Source organism: Alligator mississippiensis, chromosome 2 (genome assembly GCF_030867095.1).
Source record: "Alligator mississippiensis isolate rAllMis1 chromosome 2, rAllMis1, whole genome shotgun sequence".
NCBI lineage: Eukaryota > Metazoa > Chordata > Crocodylia > Alligatoridae > Alligator > Alligator mississippiensis.
The window spans coordinates 180470533-180492262 of record NC_081825.1 but is presented as its reverse complement, the minus strand read 5'-3'; the positions used below and the strand labels follow the sequence as shown (position 1 = coordinate 180492262).

Genomic DNA, 21730 nt, shown 5'->3' with positions numbered 1-21730 from the left:
AGCCAGTGTCTGCTGTTTTGATTATTAAATGGGCCACTAAAAGGCTCTGAGGGAAGCAAGTGTGTTGGATCAAGTCCGTTGGACCAGAGGCTCTGGGTTTGTTTGTTTTTTTTATTTTAATTTTTGATTTCCATGTTGCAGGCCAAGACCAAAAGGACTCAAGACAAGGGAGAGAGAAGCCATTTTCTAAATGAGATAAAAACCTTGAGAAAGGAGCTGAAGGAGCGAGAAGAAACTGGTATGACTACAGTCCTTACCCAGGCTGATGTTGTTCTTGCCACAAACACAGGTTAGAGACATGGTTTTCTTCTTTGCACAAATATTAGGTCAAAAGGGGTGTGGTTAGAGACAACCAGTCTGAAGTAGTAGTGCATGATGACGCTTTATGTGGTTTGGAGGGTTTCTTGCAGGTAATCTGTAACAGAGCAAGAAACATGCAAAATACTTTGGTCTGGTTACCTGCTTTGCAAAGAATCGAAGGTGATTCTTTGGTTAGAATCACTTTGCTAGTTACAAAATAGATGAGGTAACATAAACTCGAGTCATCTAGTCCAACCCTCTGCTGAAGACAAGATCATGCCATGCTTAACCTACACTTTAAAAACTTCTAGTCGCAAAGAATCCACCACTTCTGTAGGTAACCTCTTTTAGTGCTCAGCCACCCTTGTGGCTTAAAAGTTTTGCTTAATATCCAACCTGAATCTTTCTCATTGCAATTTAAATCTGTTACTTCTTGGCCTCTCTCCCACTGGACATAGAGAACAATTGATCTGAATTTTCTTTTATCATAGTCCTTTTCTAATTTGAAGACTGTTATCAAATCTCCTTTCAGTCTTCTGTCCTTTAAATAATCTCAGTTCTTCCAATCTTACTCTAGATGCCATGTGTTCTAGGTATCTGTTAATTTTTGTTGTCATCTTGGACTCTTTCTAATTTGTCCATATCTTTCTTGAAGTGTAGTGCCCCAAACTGGATGTAGTACTGCAGGTGAAGTCTCACTAGCACTGAACAGAGTAGATCTCTGTGTGTTGAGGTCATATGCTTCATAATGCCCATATAAACCCAGAATAGATGGGAGTCTTGCATGTTTAACATAGTTCTGTAATTATTAGCTTTTCCATATGGCACCTGTCTTGCATTCTGTCTGTGCTCCCTCTCTTACCACTTAGCAATGTAGGAAAGACAGGATGGTTGTGATTCCCTGGCACCTGTTGTGATTGTGACCTGCAGACGAAGAATTTGTAATCCCAGTGTCTCTGTGTTAACTTCTTTCATGGTGTTTTTAATAGTGATAGACCAATTGCACTGAACCCTCCTCTGACCTGACACCTACTTTGTCTGTATTGATTATGTATCTTGTAAGCTTTTTGGGGCAGGGACAGGGTCTCACAACGTGTTTGTATGAGGCCTTCTACAATGGGATCTTGATCCCATCTGGGGTCATGTCGTGTTCCTGCAATACAATTAATAAACCATAATAATACCATAATAATGCTTGCCCTTTGTAACCAGAGCCTCTCAACACACATTCTCCCCTGCTGCTTATAAATCAGCCAGCCAAGCCTGTGAAATGTCCTGGCCTTTATGAGGATCAGCTCCTTATAAATGCAATGTTTATACAGAATTATATGTTGCATTTTACAGATCTCTAAATGACACAAGCTCTTCTCTGAGGCTTACAGATGGATTGAAGCCAGTTCACTTAGATATAGGAACAGGAAGAGAGTGCCCAGAACAGGTTTGGAAGTAAAGCTGAACAAACTGACTCAAACTGATTCAATACTGACAAGTACAGGGTACTGCACCTAGGGAGAAAGAACCAGCAGCATACCTACAGGCTGGGGAACTCCCTTCTCATCAGCACAGAGGCAGACAAGGATCTTGGAGTCATTATAGACTCCAAGATGAACATGGGCCACCAATGTGGGGACGCAGTCAGGAAGGCTAACCACACCTTGTCATGCATCGACAGATGCATCACTAGCAGGACCAAGGAGGTGATCCTCCCCCTCTATGCGACACTGGTCAGGTTGCAGTTGGAGTACTGCATCCAGTTCCGGGCACTGCACTTCAGGAGGGATGTGGACAACATCGAGAGGGTCTGGAGGAGGGCCACTCTTATGATCGGGGCAGCAGGGCAAGCCCTATGAGCGGAGGCTACGAGACCTGAACCTGTTTAGCCTCCACAAGAGAAGGCTGTGAGGGGATCTGGTGGCCGTCTATAAACTGGCCAAGGGAGACCAGCAGGCAATGGGAGAGTCCCTGTTCCCCCGAGCACTACTGGGAGTAACAAGGAATAATGGCCATAAGTTGACGGAGAGTAGATTCAGGCTAGACATCAGGAGGCGCTACTTCACAGTCAGGGCGGCTAGGATCTGGAACCAACTTCCAAGGGAAGTGGTGCTTGCTCCTACCCTAGGGGTCTTCAAAAGGAGGCTAGATAGACACCTTGCCGGGGTCGTTTGGCCCCAGCATCCTTTCCTGCCCATGGCAGGGGTTCAGACTTGATGATCTGCTCAGGTCCCTTCCATCCCTACCAGCTATGAAACAGCTGTAGGGAGGAGATTCACAAATATTTGATTCTTTTGTAAGCACAAAAGCAGTTTTCAGCCCTACATGTGGGCTCACTTTTCAGAGACATTTCAACTTCAGTAATGCCAGTGCTCCAATTAAAATGGGTTTTTAATATGAATAGTATCCAAGAATGAGTTTTAGACTCTACATTTGCTTCTTAAATTTTGCTTTTTGCATTGTACTTGTTATTTATTTTGATGTGTATTTCTGGAGAATAACATTAGCTATCTGAAATTTGAGCTCTGCTACTCAGTATTTTGAATCACGTGGCATTTCTGTTTCCTGATTAGATCATTTATGTGACTGACCAACACAATATATGCAATAATCACCCAACCAAGGAACAAAAATAATACCTTACGATTTATGAAAGTAACTTAAGTATTGAACATACCAAGCCTGTGGGCACATAAGATGTCTTTAAGCACATAAGGCATCCAGCAAAATCAACAGGACTATTCAAATGCTTATAGATAAGCATTTGCCAAAGAGATTTCCTACAGCAGAGCTCAACATGGCAACAAATACCATGTGTAAATATTGATTGTTCAAGAAATATTTTCTGAAGGAAAGTGTGAATAGATTGAAGAATTTCACAGGATATCCATGAAACCCAGCCTCTGCCTTCACCATCCCTCCTCCCTCCCCAATTCCTTTATTTGTTTGGAGTCAGTGGATGCATCCACACATGCAGGCACGTGCGCTTGCAGCAGCTCAAATAGGACTGGCCCAAATTTGAGCCAGGGATTTTTGCCTCGGCACATGTGCCCGGACATGCACTTTGCTGTGGACCAAGCTGTGCCACTTGGGGCAAAATAACCCCACCCAGCTCCTCCCTGATCTGCAGCCAGGGGGAGCTAGCGCCTGGGACCAGCACCTATGCTGGCCCCAGTAGTATAAAAACCTGACCTGGAGAGCAGCTCAGGGCTACTTGCCCTCAGGAGCTTCTGAGGCCTGGCCACTTGGTATCTGGGGACACTAGCCCTTGTAGCAGCTGGATTGCTGAAGCAGCCCTAACCTGGAGTGGCCCCTGCCACCTCTACCCACTGCAGCAGTCTGGCAGTGGGGGCTGCTGCCTGGCAGTGACCTGCTGCCACCTGCAACAGCATGTGGCCCCAAGGCTGCGTGCCTGCTAGACCCGGATGGTGACTGCATGGGTGCAGCAGAGGCATCTGCACCTCTGGGCCAGCTGCCAGTGGGCTGTGGCTGCATAGTTGGCCTCTGTGCAGCACTACTGTCATGTGTGCCGCTGCCCTGCCATCTGGGCATCTATCACCTGGAAGATGTTCTGGGTGTGGTGGCCTGCTTTGAACTGTCAAAGCATGTCCTCCTGGCCTCAAGTGGCCAGGAGTTCAGCCACTTCCAGCTGGGTCCTGGGTGCCAGCCCTGAGCAGGCTCCTTTGCCTGGGTCCTGCCACTTGCCTCCCTAGAAGGAATTCTGGTGGTCCCTATTTAAAACTGCAGAATCCCTGATAAAAAAATCCCAAATTCACTCTTTTAAAAACCCCCAAATCCATGTTCTTTCACAATTAAAATGAGAGACAGAGAGAGAGATCAGTTGGGCAATGTTCTATTGATATATTTACAATGTTAAAGCATTTTGGGCGCATACCAGTGTCTCTATCATCATAATAAAACAAATTCTAAATATCTATACGTTTTGATGCATGCTTTTGGTTTTCTTATCATAGAACAATTAGAGCTCCCCCTGAGCCCTTCACTAATGAGGATGTGGGGACAAAGGCCCCTGCAGCAACAGGTCCTGCCAGCAGGTCTCATCCTGGGGCTACAGCCCCTCCACTAGCCCACCTCTCCTCCCCCTCACCCCCCCTGCATAGCCCACACTTCACCTTCCCCACAGCAGTGGCCATGGGGCGCTCAGGGCCTGCTGCAGCCAGAGCTCCCAGCGGCACGGCACTTCCCTGGTGGCTCAGAGGCAGCGCTGCCTGTGCTGCTTGTCCTGGGGCTGGTACAGCTCGGTGTGGGGCTGTGCTGCTTCAGGCAGCACTGGGGCCATTTGCACTGTCAGGCTGGGCCAGTTCCATGGCAGCAGGCCCGGCTCAGCATGCAGGGACTGCGTGTTGCACCGAGCCAGGTCCTGCCAGCACTGGGGCCACTTGCGCCATCAGGCTGGTCCAGTTCCGTGGTGGCAGGACCCGACTCTGCACTCAGGGACTGCGTATTGCACGAAGCTGGGTCCTGCCGCCATGAACGGGTCCAACCTGACAACGTGAGTGGCCCCAGTGCCAGCAGGACCCCGCTCGGTACAACACGCAGTCCCTGCAGTCCCAGCGGGTGGGGCCATGCCCAGGGCAGGCGGGTAACCCATCCCTCCCAAGCAGCCCCCACCCACAGTTCCCCCCTGTCCCCCCACCCCCCCCTGTACCCTCTAGCCACACAGCCCTGACTCCAGTCCCCTACACCGCCCATCCCTACTTGGACCTGCATCTGGGTTGCTGCAGCCTGCAGCTCTCCTTGCCCTGCACGTGCTGCGGCATCGGGGCAAGGGGCAGCCATAGAGATGCTTTGGCTGGCTACCAGGGCGACTCTGTGGAGGACTTGAGCCTCTGCTTACCCTTCTTCTTTTCCCCATATTTTATTTTGATACCTTGATCTCCAGGTATCAGATTTTGAGCCTGTGCTGCACGTTTGCAGTGCGGGGAATGTTTTTTTTTTGTTTCCGGCGTGCATCTTGCAGCATCCCAAACTCCTTTGAGATGCCACAAGAGGTGTGTGTGTGCTCATCTGAATGCACCCAGTGTCTCCATTTTAGCTGTAACTCTACATAAAGGAAATTGTGCTGACTTTTTCTTTTTTAGTAAATCTACCAGTCCATGCCTACCAGTGCAATAGAGTTTTCCATCTGCAATCATACAACTCTGCTGGCTTGCTAGCAGTTGTGAAATGGAAGGAACTTGGCCTTCTCAAAAACCCCATTGTAAAAAGAACCAGTAAATCAATACACCAAATCCAGAATAACTGTGACTTTTACAAAGGTCTTGGCTGAGGCATCAATACCACCAGAGGTCCAGACCTGTGTGGCATCCTTCCGGATGAGCTCAGCAGGATTTATTCATGCAGACTGCTCTCTGTTGCTAAGCCAAACAGGAGGAAAGCTGACTCACTGCTCTCCTAGGGGACATAAGTGACCTTTTAGTTAATGGGAATTCAGTGACTTAGTCCAGCTAGAGCAGCCAGTTAGGAATAGGGTGTATCTGCCTGTACAGTTATGCCTTGTGTGGGCTTCATTAACATCAATGATTCTGAACCAGAATGCCATGGTACCTTGAGGTGCTGCAAAATCCTTTAAAGGTGCCATGGGGGCCCATTCAATATTAGCACTGTTAGGTGTGCAAACACCTACACGTGATTCATAAGATAAACCCAGAGATTTCAGATCAGAATCCGCAGTGGCAAAATATTCTGACCTGTCGTCTCAGTTCTTTGCAACAGAGGATTGATCCATTATTTTTCCATAGTCAAAAAATGAGTGAAAGCTAAGAGTTGGTATTTTCCAGGGATTTCTTGCGTTTAAAAAGATCGAGAACCATGGATCTGGATAATCTTACAACTACCGTTATCAAGTTACATGTCTCACAGAACTGTACCGGATAAATATATACCAAGAAAGTTTGGATTAAGAAAAATGAATTCTATTGATGCTGACAAACTTGCATAAATCCAGTGTGCCTGGTGTGATCCCAGATTGTTCAGATAGGGATGGATAATAAGAAATTTAAATCATATCTCATCAGAGTGGCATTCATCAGTTTTACAATAGCACAGGATCTTTCAAAAACTAATGTTGTTGCTCTGAATAACAAAGCACTTGTCTGCCACAGCTGGCTCTCAAATTCTCTCCTGTTCTCTCTTTTCCATCTTTTTTTATTATTTATTTCTCAATTATTTTCAGTGCCTCCTACGTGCAGCTCTGATCCATGGCCCACAAAGGCATCAAATTATTTTTGTGACTGGACTCTGGTAGTGCCTGACTTAGGGTGGGGAAGCCTGTTCTCAACAGTGAACATACATAATGAAAAGACCTGAAAAGTTCCATGCCCAAATTGCTGTTTACAGCATCCTGTACTGTACACTATCAGAGATGCTCTCAGAAGTTGGTGTGCAGGATCAGTGCAGTTGGTGTTGCTAGCAGCTGTATGATGCATTGTTGAGAGGACACATATATTAGATGAGGTCTTTTATGATAAAGGTAGGTCCTTCCCACCCCTTGCACCAAAGTATCTCAGAGCATGTGAAGACAGATCTCATGTCTGTTTCCCTTTTGCTTTTGGTTGTGAATAGTTTCGTTTGTTTGAGCGAGCAGAAGGAAAGAGGGTGTTCGTTAGTATTTTTACTTTGCCTCTGCTCTGATGAGTTATTAGACCATATTGTTCTATTTATCATCTGTGTTTTGTTGTTGTTTTTAAGATGCTTGGATGCCTTTGGGCATAGATGCCAAAGCAAGAAGCATAATCAGAAGGTGGTAAAAAAAGAAGTCCATTTTCTTTTTGCCTGGACTGGAGATCTGAACTTGTAGTTCACTGTAGATTTTACCGGCTTTTAAGAACCAGTTTAATTTGCGTGTGTGTTTGTGTGTGATGATGATCTTTAAAGAAATAAGTTTTTGAGCTTATATTCTTTTTTTTATTTAGGTGCTTCCCCTGATGGCCCCCTGAAGCTACTTCCTGAAAATCACTTTGATCTGGTAGTGATCGATGAATGTGCCCAGGCCCTTGAAGCAAGCTGCTGGATACCTCTGCTGAAAGTCAGAAAGTGCATCCTGGCTGGGGATCACAAGCAGCTACCACCCACAATCATATCTCACAAGTAAGGAGCATTTTCACAGTTTCTGAACCTCCCATTCATTATTCAGACATGATAAACGTTGTAAAGTTTCACACAAGAAAGAGCTTCATTAACATGAAGTGGTTGACTCGTGTACTCTGCCGGCTGGTTTTAATGACACATTCATAGATGCAATAGACTTGCCTCAATCAGGGCCCCAGTTAAAGATTAATTCAGACAGCAGGCTGTTTCATCCAGGTGAGATAATGTTACATTCTGTTGACCAATCAATGCACTGCAAAGGTATTGTACTTCTGTATGATCTTGAGAGATGCAGCATCTTGTGTTTTGTAGATGCTGAGTGACTAGGTAATGCAGGGATTGTAAGATGAGGGCAAGAGCTATGAGTTTGCACTGGGGCCTGGTGATCTTTTGTTGAACTAACTTTTTAGAAGGTGTTTAAACCTGGCATTGAGCTGCTGAGTTTATTATGCTTGTTCATAGTGGCAGGGGCAGCTTGCTAATGCCATCCAGGTGTGGTGTGAGCCTCTGATCAAAACTAGGGCTGGTACAATGGAGACTTCAGGAGACTCTAAAAAGTCCAGCTGGTAGGGGAAAGCTTTTCTGGAGGACAGGGGTACATTATTTGAGCAACCAGCAAAGGCAGCCCCCTAACTGTGGGAATCATTGTCCTTGCCCTGCTGTGTGTGCTTTGTTTACAGCTAGGCAGGTGGAGCACCTGTTCCAAGGACCCTGTTGTAACCCACAGAGTGTGCGCAAAAGAACAGAGACAGCTGCTGTGGGAACCTCACCACCACAGAAAAATCTGGCAGTTCAGCTCATTAGTCCTTCTGTTGCTTTTATCTGATGTGTAGAGCAAATGCGTGCCTGTAGGATCCAGAAAGGTAAAGGAGAGCAAGTCAGTCAGATGTAGGAACTGGAAAGAGATCTTAGAAAGAAGAGGGGAATCTACATGGAATGCCACTACAGCATGGCTCAAGTGCAGAGCTGACATAGTGAGCAAGTAGTGGACAGACAGAAGGCTTTCTGAGGGAGGGGAGGAAGAACACACATGGCTTAATGGTGAATTGTAGTTTAAGACAGTCATCAGCTGCAGGCCAGAATGACCCAGCTCAAGTCATACAAAGCATGCACTAGAATTCTGATGCTGCCACTGCCTCTGCTTTTCCAGCTGTGGTGCAGAAGAAGTCCCCACTGCCAAATGCTGCTGGAGCCCCCAGCCACTGAATGCTACCAAAGCTTCTTGTCTGCAGATCTGATCCAGTGGCTCCATGGACTGTAGGCTGCTGACTGTAGACTGTTTATATAGGAAGCACTAGCCTGGTACATAGCGTGAGTGTCTAGTTTGTGTGGAGAGGCACCACAGGTGCTGCACGCAGTGCAGAGGGTCTGGGGCATGTGCTGCCTGCAGTGCCCTGCTGGACTGGCCCTGTGTCCTAATTCTGGCATCAGTCTGGATCTGGCCCCAGGCCGTCTGCATGCTGGAACTAGCAAACCAAGCTGGTTTGGCGGGGTGCCGCATACAGTGTTCACCTCTTGTTGGCTCCCTGTACTGCATGCAGAACAAGGCCAAGAGTGGGGCTGCATGCTGCACATGGTGTGTAGAGATGGACTGGCCGCATCAGCTGCACATGGCACAGGGCACCAGCCTGGGGCATGTGCTGCATGCTGTGCCCTGCCAGATCAGCCCTGAATACAAGCTCTTACATGGCCCAAACACAGGGTCAGTCCAAGACCCAGACAGATTCTAGGGCTCCATGGGTCAGGGCCAGCCTGGGGGACATATGTTTCACACTCTTGGTATGTAGGGATCAGGTGTTTGCTGAGGGAAGTACTTATGTGCTTAAGTCTGTTCTAGTTCAATAAAATACTCAAGCACCTGTGCAACTTCCAGCATAAGCACTGAGGTCAGTGAAACAACATGAGAGCATGGGATTCCTTCAGTGAAAACCTCCAAGTTAGGACTTCCTAGGCCTTTAAATGCCTGAAGTGGTAAAGAAAGAGGGTCAAAGGACAGATCAGTTTGGATAGGCCCTGCATAAATAGTCTTTCCTCCCCCACACTTCTCCCCCTTCCCCCCAATAGCATTTTCTCTGTGCCACCGTGAGATGCAGGATCCTGGCCTATGGATTGACCCATGTTCTGACCCAGCAGGGCATTTTTTATGTTCTTATAGACTATCTGCAGATGCAGGGCCTGACCTCCATGGCCCAGCAGACTAATTGCAGACCTGTCTTCCTGTGTTTAAAGGTTTGGGAAGCGAATTAGAATTGGTCCATCCTTAGAATTGGTCTAATCTAATGCCCCTTGCAATAATTAGGAATCTTTCAACTGATTTCAATGCCATAAGATTACCTATAGGCATTAATAAAATAAATCATGACACTATATAACATGTGATAAGATGTTACTCTCCATTCTCCTAGCTCTGCACCATCAGGGGCTTGAATTTTTCCTTTACACATTCTTGCCTGCATCATTCCATCAGCCAGCTGAAAATTCAGGTTCCAAAGGATTTTATTTATTGATTGTGAGAGATTTTTTTTGGTTGGGTATAGTATTTATATTATAAAGGACTGCTGGGGTATTAAAAATTATGTCTAATTTATGGACTCTTTCCCTGAGAGATTTAAGGCACCAGCAGCAATATGTTCTCCCTGGCTTTTTAATATCCTTTCCTGCTATGGATTTCTTGCATGCTGTTCTTTAGACTGTGTGGTGTTATTCTTGCTGATCTTTGCATCTAAATTTTGATTTGGTTTTATGGAGATAGTAGCTATGGATATTTTCATTATCTGTAACCAGCTGGATATAGGAATGTTTACCACGTACGAAGAGTGGAGTGGTATTGCTGGCTTTATGTCTAAAATATATAAGCTCTTAAGGTTAATTATTCTTTGCACAATATTTGTGTCTAGGGGCATTTATAGATGTGCTCTGGGAGGTGGGGTACTTTAATTAGAGAGGCTCTTGAGCCTGTCTTCTTAAAGCACCTGGAGTGTCACATGTATCCGCGTCCCCACACTGAAAAATGGCGGTGGGGGGGTGCTTTAATTAAAGCTCATCAAACAAGCTTTAGTTAAAGTACCCCCAGCACCATTTTTCAGTGCAGGGATGCTGATACACATGACACTGGAGTCTGCTGGAGCACGACAGTTACCACACTCTGGCTGACTCGATTAATCGAGTCAGCTCCGAATGTGCTGTAATTACAGCACATTGGAGCAGCCTCTCTGCCCGTGTATAGGCACCCTAAAAGCCCCATCTGAAATCAAGAACCCATTGGGTTAAGTTCTATATGTATTCATGGTATTAGAAATCCTCTGCCCCACAGCATTCATACTCCAAATCAACAAGATAAACTAAAGAAGGGGGAAAAGGAGTTATCATCATTCCTGTTTTACAGAGGTGGAGGTCCAGAGGGATTAACAGCCTAGTTAACAAAGATCTTTAGGCACCTGGGATTCAGATAGGTTAGTGGTTCTCACATTTTTTAGACTTAAGGCACCCTTCAGACAATGTCAGTTTCTAGCTTTCACTAATTTTTTGACTACGGAAAAATAAAAGAGCAATTTTTTGTTGCAAAGAATCAAAAAGGCCGCAATGGAGCAGAATATTTTCTATACTATGGATTCCTATTCTCAATCTGTGGTTTATCTGGTGAATCGTGTAGGGTGTTTGCACCTTAACTCGTATTAAGTGTTAATATTGAACAGCATCCTACAGCACCCTTAAAAAGATCTTGCAGTACCCCAGGGTTCTGCATTACTCTGGTTAAGCCTGAATTAGATGCTCAGTTAGTTTTTTCAAAATAGCTTCTAGAAGTTAGATGCCTGACTCCCACCTGAGCCAATTTATGCTAGTGTCTCTTAATATTATAATTTATAATGAAGGGAATTATAAATGCTGTATTGTTCAAATGACACAGATGAGTAGCATCTCTTATTTGAATTTTGTATGATTGCTATAGGCAAGAACCATGCTATTGAAAATGAATGCCCTGATCCTGCAAGTGCTTTAACAGGTATGTGACTTTACTCGCACGAGTAGTCCTCCTGCCTTCATTGGCACTGTTCCTAGGCTTCTGGTTAAGCACCTGCAGAAATGTTTGCCTGTATATCATGTTTATTCAGAGCTCTTCTCACAGAAGCATAAAATCTTTGCTGCTTCCACAACAAATAGTTTCAGCATCAACACTGAAAAGTAATTTAGGCTTTTGGTAGGTTAACAAAATTATCGTGATCCTCCAGGCCAGCTTTTTCAAAAAGGGTACCCTACTGCTAGGCTTTCAAATCCGAATAGGAAGGGGTTTCAAAAGCAGCTGAGTGTCTTAGATGTGTGTGTCTCATTGCCCACAAATTTAAACCCTGATGAGCCTGGCCAAAGCATTTCTGCTTTCTCAACTTGTGGAAAGTCAACGTATTGGGAAGTGGGGTGGTAGGGCTGTGTGACGCTTCAGGTGGTGATTCGATTCAGAGGAGATTCAGCCCGATTTGGTGGTTGAATCTCTGAATCCGAATCAAATATAGGGACCAATTTAAAGATCCAAATCAATTCAAAGCTCTCCAAATCTTTTCCGAAGATTCAGAGAGATTTGATGATTTGAGTAGTCCCTGATGGCTGCAGCAGAGAGCAGCAGCTGACTCGGAGCTGGTAAGTACTAGGGGCAGGGGAAGGGACCTTGGGGGGACCCCTGCCAGCCGCCCCCCCTCCTCCCCGACCGCAGCCCCAGCTCGGTACTTTAAAGAAAAGCCCCGGTGCTCACTGGGTGTTGCTGGGCGGGGGGGTGGGGGGATCCCTGCTGCTCCCCACTGGCCCATGCTGCATGGGGGGCTCTGCATGAGCCCCCTTACCCCCCCGCCCCCCCCATGGGTGCTCCGCCTGGGCCAGCTCCGACCCTTTAAGAAAAAAAAAGCCGAGAAAAGCCCTGGGACTCACCGCTCCTGCAGCAGCCTCTGGGCTTTGGGGGCTTGTGCAGAGCCCCCCATGTGGGGCAGGGCAGTGGGGGGCAGCAGGGATCACCCTCCACCAGCAGGAGCAGTGAGTCCCAGGGTTTTTTGTGTTTCTTTTTTTTCTTAAAGGGCTGGAGCTGGCCTGCGTGGGCACCCATGGGGGGGCTGGGTGAGCAGGGGTGGGGGTTGGGGGCTTGTGCAGAGCCCCCCACACAGCATGGTGCACTGGGGGGCAGCAGGGATCGCTCCCTGCCCAGCAGCACCCTGTGATCCGGGGCTTTTATTTTTTTAATTAATTAATTTATTTTTTTACAAGTGCCGAGAGCTGGGGCAGCCATTGCTGGGCTGGGAGAGGGGCAGGGGATGGGCCTGGCTGATTCGGAGATTTGGCTGAATCGAATCAGGACAGTAGTTCGAATCAAATCAGGACAGTGATTCGAATCACCGAATCGAATCGCTGTCCTCCGAATCAGTCGAATCCAAATCCGAAGTGAATGCTAGCCATTTCGCACAGGCCTATGGGGCAGTTTAAGCCATTTGCCTTTGAGTTTGTGTGAGGCCCTCGAGTCATCCTAGATAAGAAGCGTCATGTGGAAAATGCTCAGGAGGAAAATAATCCCCCTGTAAAATCTGAAATTCTATTCATAGTTGGGAGAGTTATTAAATAACTAAGTATGAACAATTTCAGCTGATATAATGGCAAAAAAGCAGAGAACTTGGAGCATGTAAATGACATATCTGATTTGAGTGAAAAAATGATCTTTTTTAAAACTATTACAATTTAGTTTAAAGAATATAAATTTGACGAGGGAAAAATAAAAAGGTCATTATGTTTTTCTGTTCTGCCTACGGGCTTCGCTTGGCTTTCCTCCCCCAGTGGCTGATTGGAATGTCAGGTTCCGAATGATGAGTTCAGACTCACCCGCTCTTTCTTCCAAGACTTCTTTTTCCTTATTAAATTCTGTCACTGTGGTCTCACATTTATTTATTTAAAATATTAATGTGAGAGTTGGCCCACTGAGATACAGCGGTGCTAGTGATTGTGCACATAGCGGCGATTATAAAATGACAGCGAGATGAGGCACATGCTTTAGGAACAATTAGACCACAGGGATACTCTTGAGCTGGCACATATTGTCATGGTTCCAAGGAGCTCTGACAGACCATGTCTGCTGAGGGTCTGTCCCTGTAGTTTAACAAAAAAATGCCTCGAGTTGCTGCACCTTCTCAAAACGTGAAAGAAACAGGAACTTCAAACAGCACAGACAAAAGGATTAGACATCACAAGTCTGCGCTCTTTCCCCACCAATTCAAAAAACCCAGCAAGATACCAGTCCCTAATCTGCTGTAGAATTAAGATAAAAGAAAAGCATCCAGAGGAGAGAGCCACTGGGGACAGGTTGCTAATAGATCATATAAATAAGGTAACATCACCTACATAATCTCGGAGCAATAGGTTCCAGTTTTAACATCATTTTGAGGGCTGTTTACGACACACATCTGAATATCAGAGAATGAACTGGCTTGCCTACCAGTGCTAGTACTTTAGTCAGTTATTGGCCAAAGCAGCTAGTGAGCAATTGGAAAACCTGGCTGGAACACCAGCGTTCTAGCCTGTACTTTGCTGTTTGCTTAATAGGCAACTTGGTGTGGTCAGCAACCAATTTAACCTCTTTGAGCCTCTGTTTCTCCACTTGCAGAATGGAGACAAGGCAACTTGACTCAGTCAGGGGAGCATTAAAAGAAGTGTTCGTTTAGGACTAAATAACAACTCCCTCATTCTGGTGATGTGCAATTCCTCTTTGGAGGTAGTCCCATTGACTTCAATGCTACTCCTTGAATGAGGACCTGCTTGCTAACAGGATTGGGACATTCTTCACTTGGTCTTTCTACTTTACTGTAAAAATGCAAAGCATTGTGTAAGTACTACACTAGCCTAAAAGCCTCTCAGAAAAGCTGCCTCACGTATAAGTGATATCTGGGATTCAGTATTATTTGGCTGTGTCAGGATCAGGAAAATGCAGATCAGCTTGTGATTATGCATATGTCTACAGTGCTATGCAGAGATCCCTAAGCTAGCTCTGCGCACATGCTAGCTTGGGTCCTGGGAGCAGTATATAGCTACATTAAAATAGCACTCCACCCAAGCTAATTGATCCTGCTTCTTAGCACAGCTAAATACCTCCCAAGTGTCCAGCCAAGCTGGGTACACTGTTATTATAATACCCGAGCTAGCTCACATGCTGTGCTACACAGGTATACCACCAGATTGGTAAAAGTTATTTTAGTGCTCAGTAGACCAGGACCTTCAGTAAATTTTCAAATAGCACCTTTATTTGTGTAAATTATTTGTTCCTAATGACTAGTATACAAAAGGAGGTAATGAAGAAGACACTGAATTCATGCCCTAGCAAGAACCCCTGACTGAGGAGATGAAAAGCTTTGGCCAGATGAAAACAATCTGCAAATACTTCACTTTGGCCCAAGGTAGCAGCTGTTCATCTACAGCACTCTATCAAGCCAGTCTGTACTGCCTAGTCCTGATGCCTTACCTGATCATTTATGTTACTACACTATCTGAACAAAAGGCACAATGCTTGGAACATACCAACAACCACATTGTGCTCTGGATCATGCTCCCCAACCCATGGCTTGTGGGCAGTAAGTTGACTGCAAGACCCTCTGACACTATTAGCAACTAGAGCAAATTAAAAAGATAAAAACCAAGGTTCATAGGGACAGCAGAGTATGGTGTTCCCTGCAGCACCTCGCTTGTTCACCGATATTGTTGCCCAGGCACCAGTGAAGACTGGGGACTATTCTGGATGAGTGAGCCAAATCCGTTGGTAGAGTAAGTTGGCATGGCTCCATTGACTTCAGTCAAACAGTGCTGATTTACATCTACTGAACATCTGTGGAACAAGTGATAACATCATTCAAGAGCTGAAACTGTAACTACAGTACTTGATGGGTGGTTGAGAGTATTCTAGCTTTGCCTTTTGCTTGGTAACTGTGACCTGAAGGTATCCTGTTATTTATAATGGCAGTTTATCGTGGGTGAAATTCAGTGCCAGAAATGTCAGGAAGGCAAGTGGTGTTGTGAGCACATAAATGTTGTAGTGCAGGTATGTGCTTTTAACAGAAACCAGACCTTCCATTTGATAAGACAGAAACGTTAGTGTTTCAGCCACCCAGCTAAACTGGTTCTCCATGATCAGCGGAAACAAGTAAAGACACCATCTGCTGCACTTACCTCAGCAACATGTGCACTTCAGAGCCTAACTGGGATGAGACCACTGTATGGTGCTTGTTTTGTTTAGAGGTGCAGTGATGGACAAGTCCCCACCCTGATGAGTCTGCCCTCTAAATAAGATCAACAGAAGGGAGATGGGGAGATGAGCATACAAAGAGGTGAGGAGGTTGGCTTGGCAGACTGAGCCAAGTGCTGTACCCAGATCTTCTGCCCTTGGCTCTGCTAGCCACACTGTCCCTTCTGTTGGAGTAGCAGTTCTCAGATGCTTTCCGATTACAGGGCTCACCCGGTAAGGGTCCTCTTATACTCACCCTCATGGTTCCCATCTCAACTGTACCCATCCTGCCTCAAAAAATAATGAAAGGGCAGGGTGATAGAGACAGGAACTGCCTTTACTGTGAAGGTTGTGTCTGTTGGGGGAACAAGTTCATAACTGTGCTGTCAAGGGGCAGGGCTACCCATGCAGCCCTTGACAGCCTGCCAAAACTGGGTAAGCAGCCCTCCGCCCAAAATAATTTCCCGTCTCTGTCTTATCTCATCTTACACTAGTTTTCTTTTCATACAATCTGGTGACTCTCCAGTGCAGCTCTGTCTATTCGATGGAGCTCCTTAGAACTCCAATTTTTTGCAAATCTCCTTTTAAATGTACACGTTTCCTCCCTTTCCTGTCAATCTTAATATCTCTCTTTCTTGGCTTTGTGTTTTCATCTAATCTTTTGGTTTATCTCTCATGACTGTTGCTGTTTGTCCCCTTCCAACTCTCTTTCCAGGTTATGATGGTTCATTCCTCCCTGCCTTTTCCCTTCAGATACTAGTTGTGCTATTTTGCTATGTAATTGTCAGGAGGTCTTGTTGGTGCTGAGCTGTTTGTTAACTTGTTTTAATGAGCTTTGTAGTGTTTTCTTGCTTTTGATATTTTTTGTAAAGCCCTACTGTACAAGCAAGAGGTCTCTGCAAAAATAAGAAAGGGGGTGGTGGATGCTTTCAACACTGACACAGTCCTTGTAAAAAACACTACAGTGAAATCAGTTATTATATCAGCTCCAGCCTCTTCTGGATTGACGTCTGTGTCTTCTGAGCTAGAAGCTTTAGTAGTATTTGGACACTGTAGCACCCAATGTACCTTGTAGGTGTAATAGATTTAAAATAAAGCAGAGCAGAGAGAATGTGTGCGTCTGAATCAATATTGTTAACAGATTTACATCTCTCAGCCTGAGTTACCAATAAATTATGCTCCAAGGAGTTTTACTGTATTAAACAAAATCATTGTTAAGGCATCAGTAACATGCTGTAAGTCTTGTAATCCAATAGCCATTCAGATAGGATACCACTGTGAACTCAATCTTGCAGACAGTTGTACCCAGCAGTAACCAGTGCCAGGGAGTAAAATGGCCTTCTGCCCATTTGGAGGAGTGATGAGAAGCTGTGGTCTCAAATGTCAGCAGGATTCAGAAAAAATCCTCTACACTTATTTTTATTAGAGAACAGCACTGTGTAGCCTCAGCCAAGTTCTAGGCCCTGTTGTGCTAGGTGCTTTTTATATATAGGGTAAGAGACAGTCCCTGCCTCAAAGATACTGCAATCTAAATAGATGGGACAGAGGAGGCAGCAAGAGAGGAGGGAAAACTATCCCTGTTTTACCTCCATACCATATGGGGAATCTATTACAGGGCCAGGAGCTGAACCAAGTTCTAATGACCACTGTCTTATCCTCTAATGAGAAATTCTTTCTTAGTTATGTGAGTCTGTGGTTTTGGTCCTTTTATACTCATCATTGCTGTTGGGAGTCCCATTTACCTGTGACTAAAACTTTCTCTTTCCATCTGAAGTTGGTTATAAAATTGCTTCCTGTTCTATTTGGCTAGTGATTTAGCTACAGTCATCCAGTTTCTCTTTCTGACTTCCAGGACAGACTTATTGAGGTCACTCTGGGTACACATAGTGGGGGCAGGTTGACCTCAAAACACTCCAACCCTACATCAGTAAACCATAGAGCTATGAAGCTGTAAGCTTCAAGGGTGAAGCTTGTGAGAACAGCAGGCAAGGCTTTCTCCTTAGCAGGAGCTCATTATAAAAGGAGATAAGAAAGGCCTTGAAGCTCGCAGCCTTCAGGACAGAGTGCAAACTATAACAGCAAAGCAGTGGAATGCAAGGGGAAGAAAAGCCAGTAGGAGAAGAGGGAGAAGAAAGGGCAGAACATAAAACTTTTAAGTTTGGCCCAGTTCCTATGGGAAGGAATAAGGAATATGTGAATAAGGAAGGAAAATGAAGCTTTGAGTTAATCATGATATGACTTATTACTTTGGCATTCTTTGGTGACCAACACACATGCAGCTGTGGTCCATGAGCAAAACCGTAGGCCTGAGGATTGTGATGAGATATGTTACATTGTTTGATTTTTATGGGCCGTGTCCACTTGAGCATGGACGTTTGGTTCCCTGGGGACAACTAGCGGTTGCCCTTTGGCATGTGGCTGGTTATCCCAGGGTGGGGTAGGGGAGGCTGGAGCTAGCACTGGTTTGGGCCCAGCAGCCTTACCTGGGGTCCTGGGGGCCTCTTGGGGCTGCAGCAGCAGTGATCCTGCCACTCAGAGCCTGGACAGCAACTTGTGTGGCTCCGACTGGCCAGGCTCCACTCCAGTTTTGAGTGGCACGTGCTGCCCCACGTGTGTTGCTCTGGCTTTGGCGTGGGTTTTTTTTTACCTCTGGGCATCCAGGGGTCAACCCCCCCCCGCTCCCCCGCCCTGCTCCTTTGCAGCACAGAGAACAGCTGAATGTGCGGTATGTGGCACTGCAGATGTGGCTGCAGTACCACGTGCTGCACAGCTGCACTCGTTTGGACGTGACCATGGAGTGTGGAATGCATCTTTTCAATTTACTAAGGCAAGATTTAGAAACAGTGCAGCAATTGCCTTATGTATGTTACTCTTACCAAACAGAAAGTGGTGTAATGTTGAATATAGATCTTTTAACAGTTTATGTTGCTACAGGTTAAAAGCTTCTGCCCCCCAGCCCCGCCCTTTCCCTGTCCCCCCATTTCCCCCCGTGTCTCTCAACCTGTTGGCATTTCTTGTTAAGGACAAAGACATCAATAGTAGCTATATTGGGTTAGCTTTCTTGGAGATTGGATTGATAACTCTCTTCATTAAATGCAAAAATATAATGATGTTCCAAATGTATTATCTATTTTGCAGTCTGATGAAAGAAATCTGTTTAAAACATCTCAATTTTTTTCAGGTAAACCACTAGAAAATAATTCTCTCTTGTCTTTATAAATCTGAATCTCTGGTATAATTTTAACAGTTGTGTGAACAGAAATACAGGCTTAATAACATCATGACCCTGGTTATACCTTACAGTGCCACCTGTATTTATAATACAAATAAGTCTCAGGATTGAGAGTATTGCTGGCGTGTTTTCCACAACTATGGTTTACATAGTTCTCATGGAAGAACAGACATTTTGAATAGAATACTGAAATCATAAAGCCTTTAATAAGGGTTTTAAATATAATCCTTGGAGTTACAGACACGAATGAACAAATACCCTTCTACACAGTTCATGTTCCAGTGCTGTTTTTATTACTTACCAAGCACCATGACTAGTATGGAACCCTATACAATACATGAGACATCCAGTTGCTGAATGGCGTATGACATGTAGATATCAGTGCACCTGTTAGGATATCTACCTCTCCAGTGAGCTCAGGATTATATATTGTTTTATTGAGTTGAATTTTAAGGCCAAATTTTGACACATGCTCTGCAATGGTGTAAGGGACAGGCAGAATCTCTCTCTTCATTCTTGTAGGTATTACCCCAACTGTGCTTTAAATGCAGAAGAGCAAGTAGTTTGTGGAATGACTGGAACCTTTTTCCAAGCCCACAACATACCAGCTGGTAGAGCTTGTCCATTGTGGAGGTAGCTAGCAACATACTGGAAAGATAAGCCAACAATATATCATCAATAGCCTTGGGGAGAAAGGAACGAGAATGTGACTCCCAGTCCCATAGATCCTTTCTTGCTATGCTTCTGAAGCCCCAGTGAACAATCTAGCGTTGTGATTCCCACAGCCTCCTGCGAGAGACTAAACTGGGAGCCAGCTGCATAGCCCAGGGAAGCCAATTTAAAGATGTCCTTTGATTTCATTTGGCTATGGACAGGTCCCATTGGGCAGCTTATTGTTATATTTACTTTTCATTTTTATTCCAATCCATTACTTCTAGCCATGCTCTTCTGTACTACCCTAATTAATTCCCCTGCAATTTTGGTTTTCTCCACTGTCCAAATATTTGCAGATAATTATCATATTCCTTCCTCTGGGCATTGTTGCTTAGATAAGGTTAGACATATTTTTCTGTTTGTTTTAATTCTTTGTTGTAAGTCACTCCACATTTCTCTCCTGCTGAGATGCCCTGAAATCAGCACTGTATTCCAGCAACAGTCTTCCTGGACCTGTGGAAGGAGATGCCATCTCCCGCGTGCTTAGTGATTTGATATGTTTGCCTGTGGAGTCCAAGCAACTGTTCTTCCATTTTAATCAGTGAATAACCAATATCTGACTTTAACAATCTTTGACTACCCACTATAGAGCAATTTAATTAGCTCCACCACCCTTTTTATTGCAGTTGTATTGCTTATGTCCTCAGTGATTTAAAAGGAAAATGTCTGGGGGAGAGGGGACATCTACTTTGTTGCAATTTCTGAATTATCTTAATGATGCAATAGAATGCAAAATGCCAGGCACCTGAAACCAATGACATTAACGGGTGAGTATTTTGCACATCTGTAGTGCCTTCCACACAACATAGCATCAACCAAAGAGTTAAGCCCTCTTGATATAAGTAAAACCATTACAGATGAGAAAGCTGAAGCTCAGGGAGGTAAAGGGCCATGCTCAATGTTGCACTAAGAAAGTTGCTAAATCAGGAATCAAACCCAGATCTCGCCCTCCATCCTTTTACAGCTATGAAGAGAATGAAAACATTGTAACGATGTTGGATTTCACAGCTCATAGTATGTGACTGGGGAAGTGGAGCTATAGCCCCATTCTTTCATCAGAAGAAAAAGGAGAATCACACTTAAAATAATAGAATTATAGAGAATAGAATTAGAAAGTAGAGAACAGAATTAGAAAGGATCTTGAGAAGATGTTTAGTCCCAAGGCAGGATCAACTGTACACAATCAGTTACTGTCTGAGGTTTGTCTAACCTGTTCTTAACCCCCAAGGATGGAAATTCCATGAGTAATCTTGGTAACCTCTTCCAGTGCTTAACTATCCTTAGCCAGATTTTTTTCTTAATGACTGATTCCCTTCCTGCAATTTCATAGTTTCATAGTTGGTAGGGTAGGAAGGGACCTGAGCAGATGATCAAGTCCAACCCCCTGCCATGGCAGGAAAAAGTACTGGAGTCAAACAACCCCAGCAAGGCGTTCATCTAGCCTCCTCTTAAAGACCCCCAGGGTAGGAGCCAGCACCACTTTGCTTGGAAGTTGGTTCCAGATCCTAGCTGCCTTGACAGTGAAGTAGTGCCTCCTGATGTCTAGTCTGAATCTACCCTCTGCCAGCTTGTGACCATTATTTCTAGTCACCCCTGGGAGTGCTTAGGGGAACAGGGACTCCCCCAATGCCTGCTGGTCCCCTCTGACTAGTTTGTAAACGGCCACTAGATCCTCCCTCAGTCTTCTCTTGTGGAGGCTGAACAGGTTCAGGTTCCTTAGCCTCTCCTCGTAGGGCCTGCCTTGCTGCCCCCTGATCATGCGAGTGGCCCTCCTCTGGACCTGCTCCAAGTTGTCCACATCCCTCCTGAAGTGCGGCGCCCAGAACTGGACCCAATTTGAACCCATTTCTTTTTGGGTGACTTCTCCAGTGAATATGGAGAAGCATTTGATACCTTCTGCTTTGCTACAACTTTTACGTAGCTGAAGACTGAGATCATGTCTTCCTTGAGTCTTGTCTTCTGTAAACTAGACAAACCCAGTTATTTCAGTTTTTCCTTCCAAGTCATCTTTTTTCAAGATCTCTGGTCATTTTTGTTGATCTTCTTTGGATCTTCACTGGTTGGTCCATGTGTTTCTTGAAATGTGGTGCCCAAAGCTAGATGTAGTACTTCATCTGAGGCCCTTGCAGTGCTGAAAAGAGTAG

At 45.1% G+C, this 21730-nt stretch overlaps 1 protein-coding gene across 2 annotated transcripts in view; it reads left to right on the top strand.

Annotated features, from left to right (window-relative positions):
- The window catches only part of IGHMBP2 (immunoglobulin mu DNA binding protein 2), a 106780-nt gene that overhangs the window by 38158 nt on the left and 46892 nt on the right, over window positions 1–21730 (top strand). For both annotated transcript variants that reach the window (XM_006275055.4, XM_019485214.2), the window contains exons 7-8: window positions 142–289; window positions 7227–7401. In XM_006275055.4, the coding sequence (XP_006275117.3) occupies window positions 142–289; window positions 7227–7401 (323 nt within the window). The remainder of the gene's footprint in view (window positions 1–141; window positions 290–7226; window positions 7402–21730) is intronic.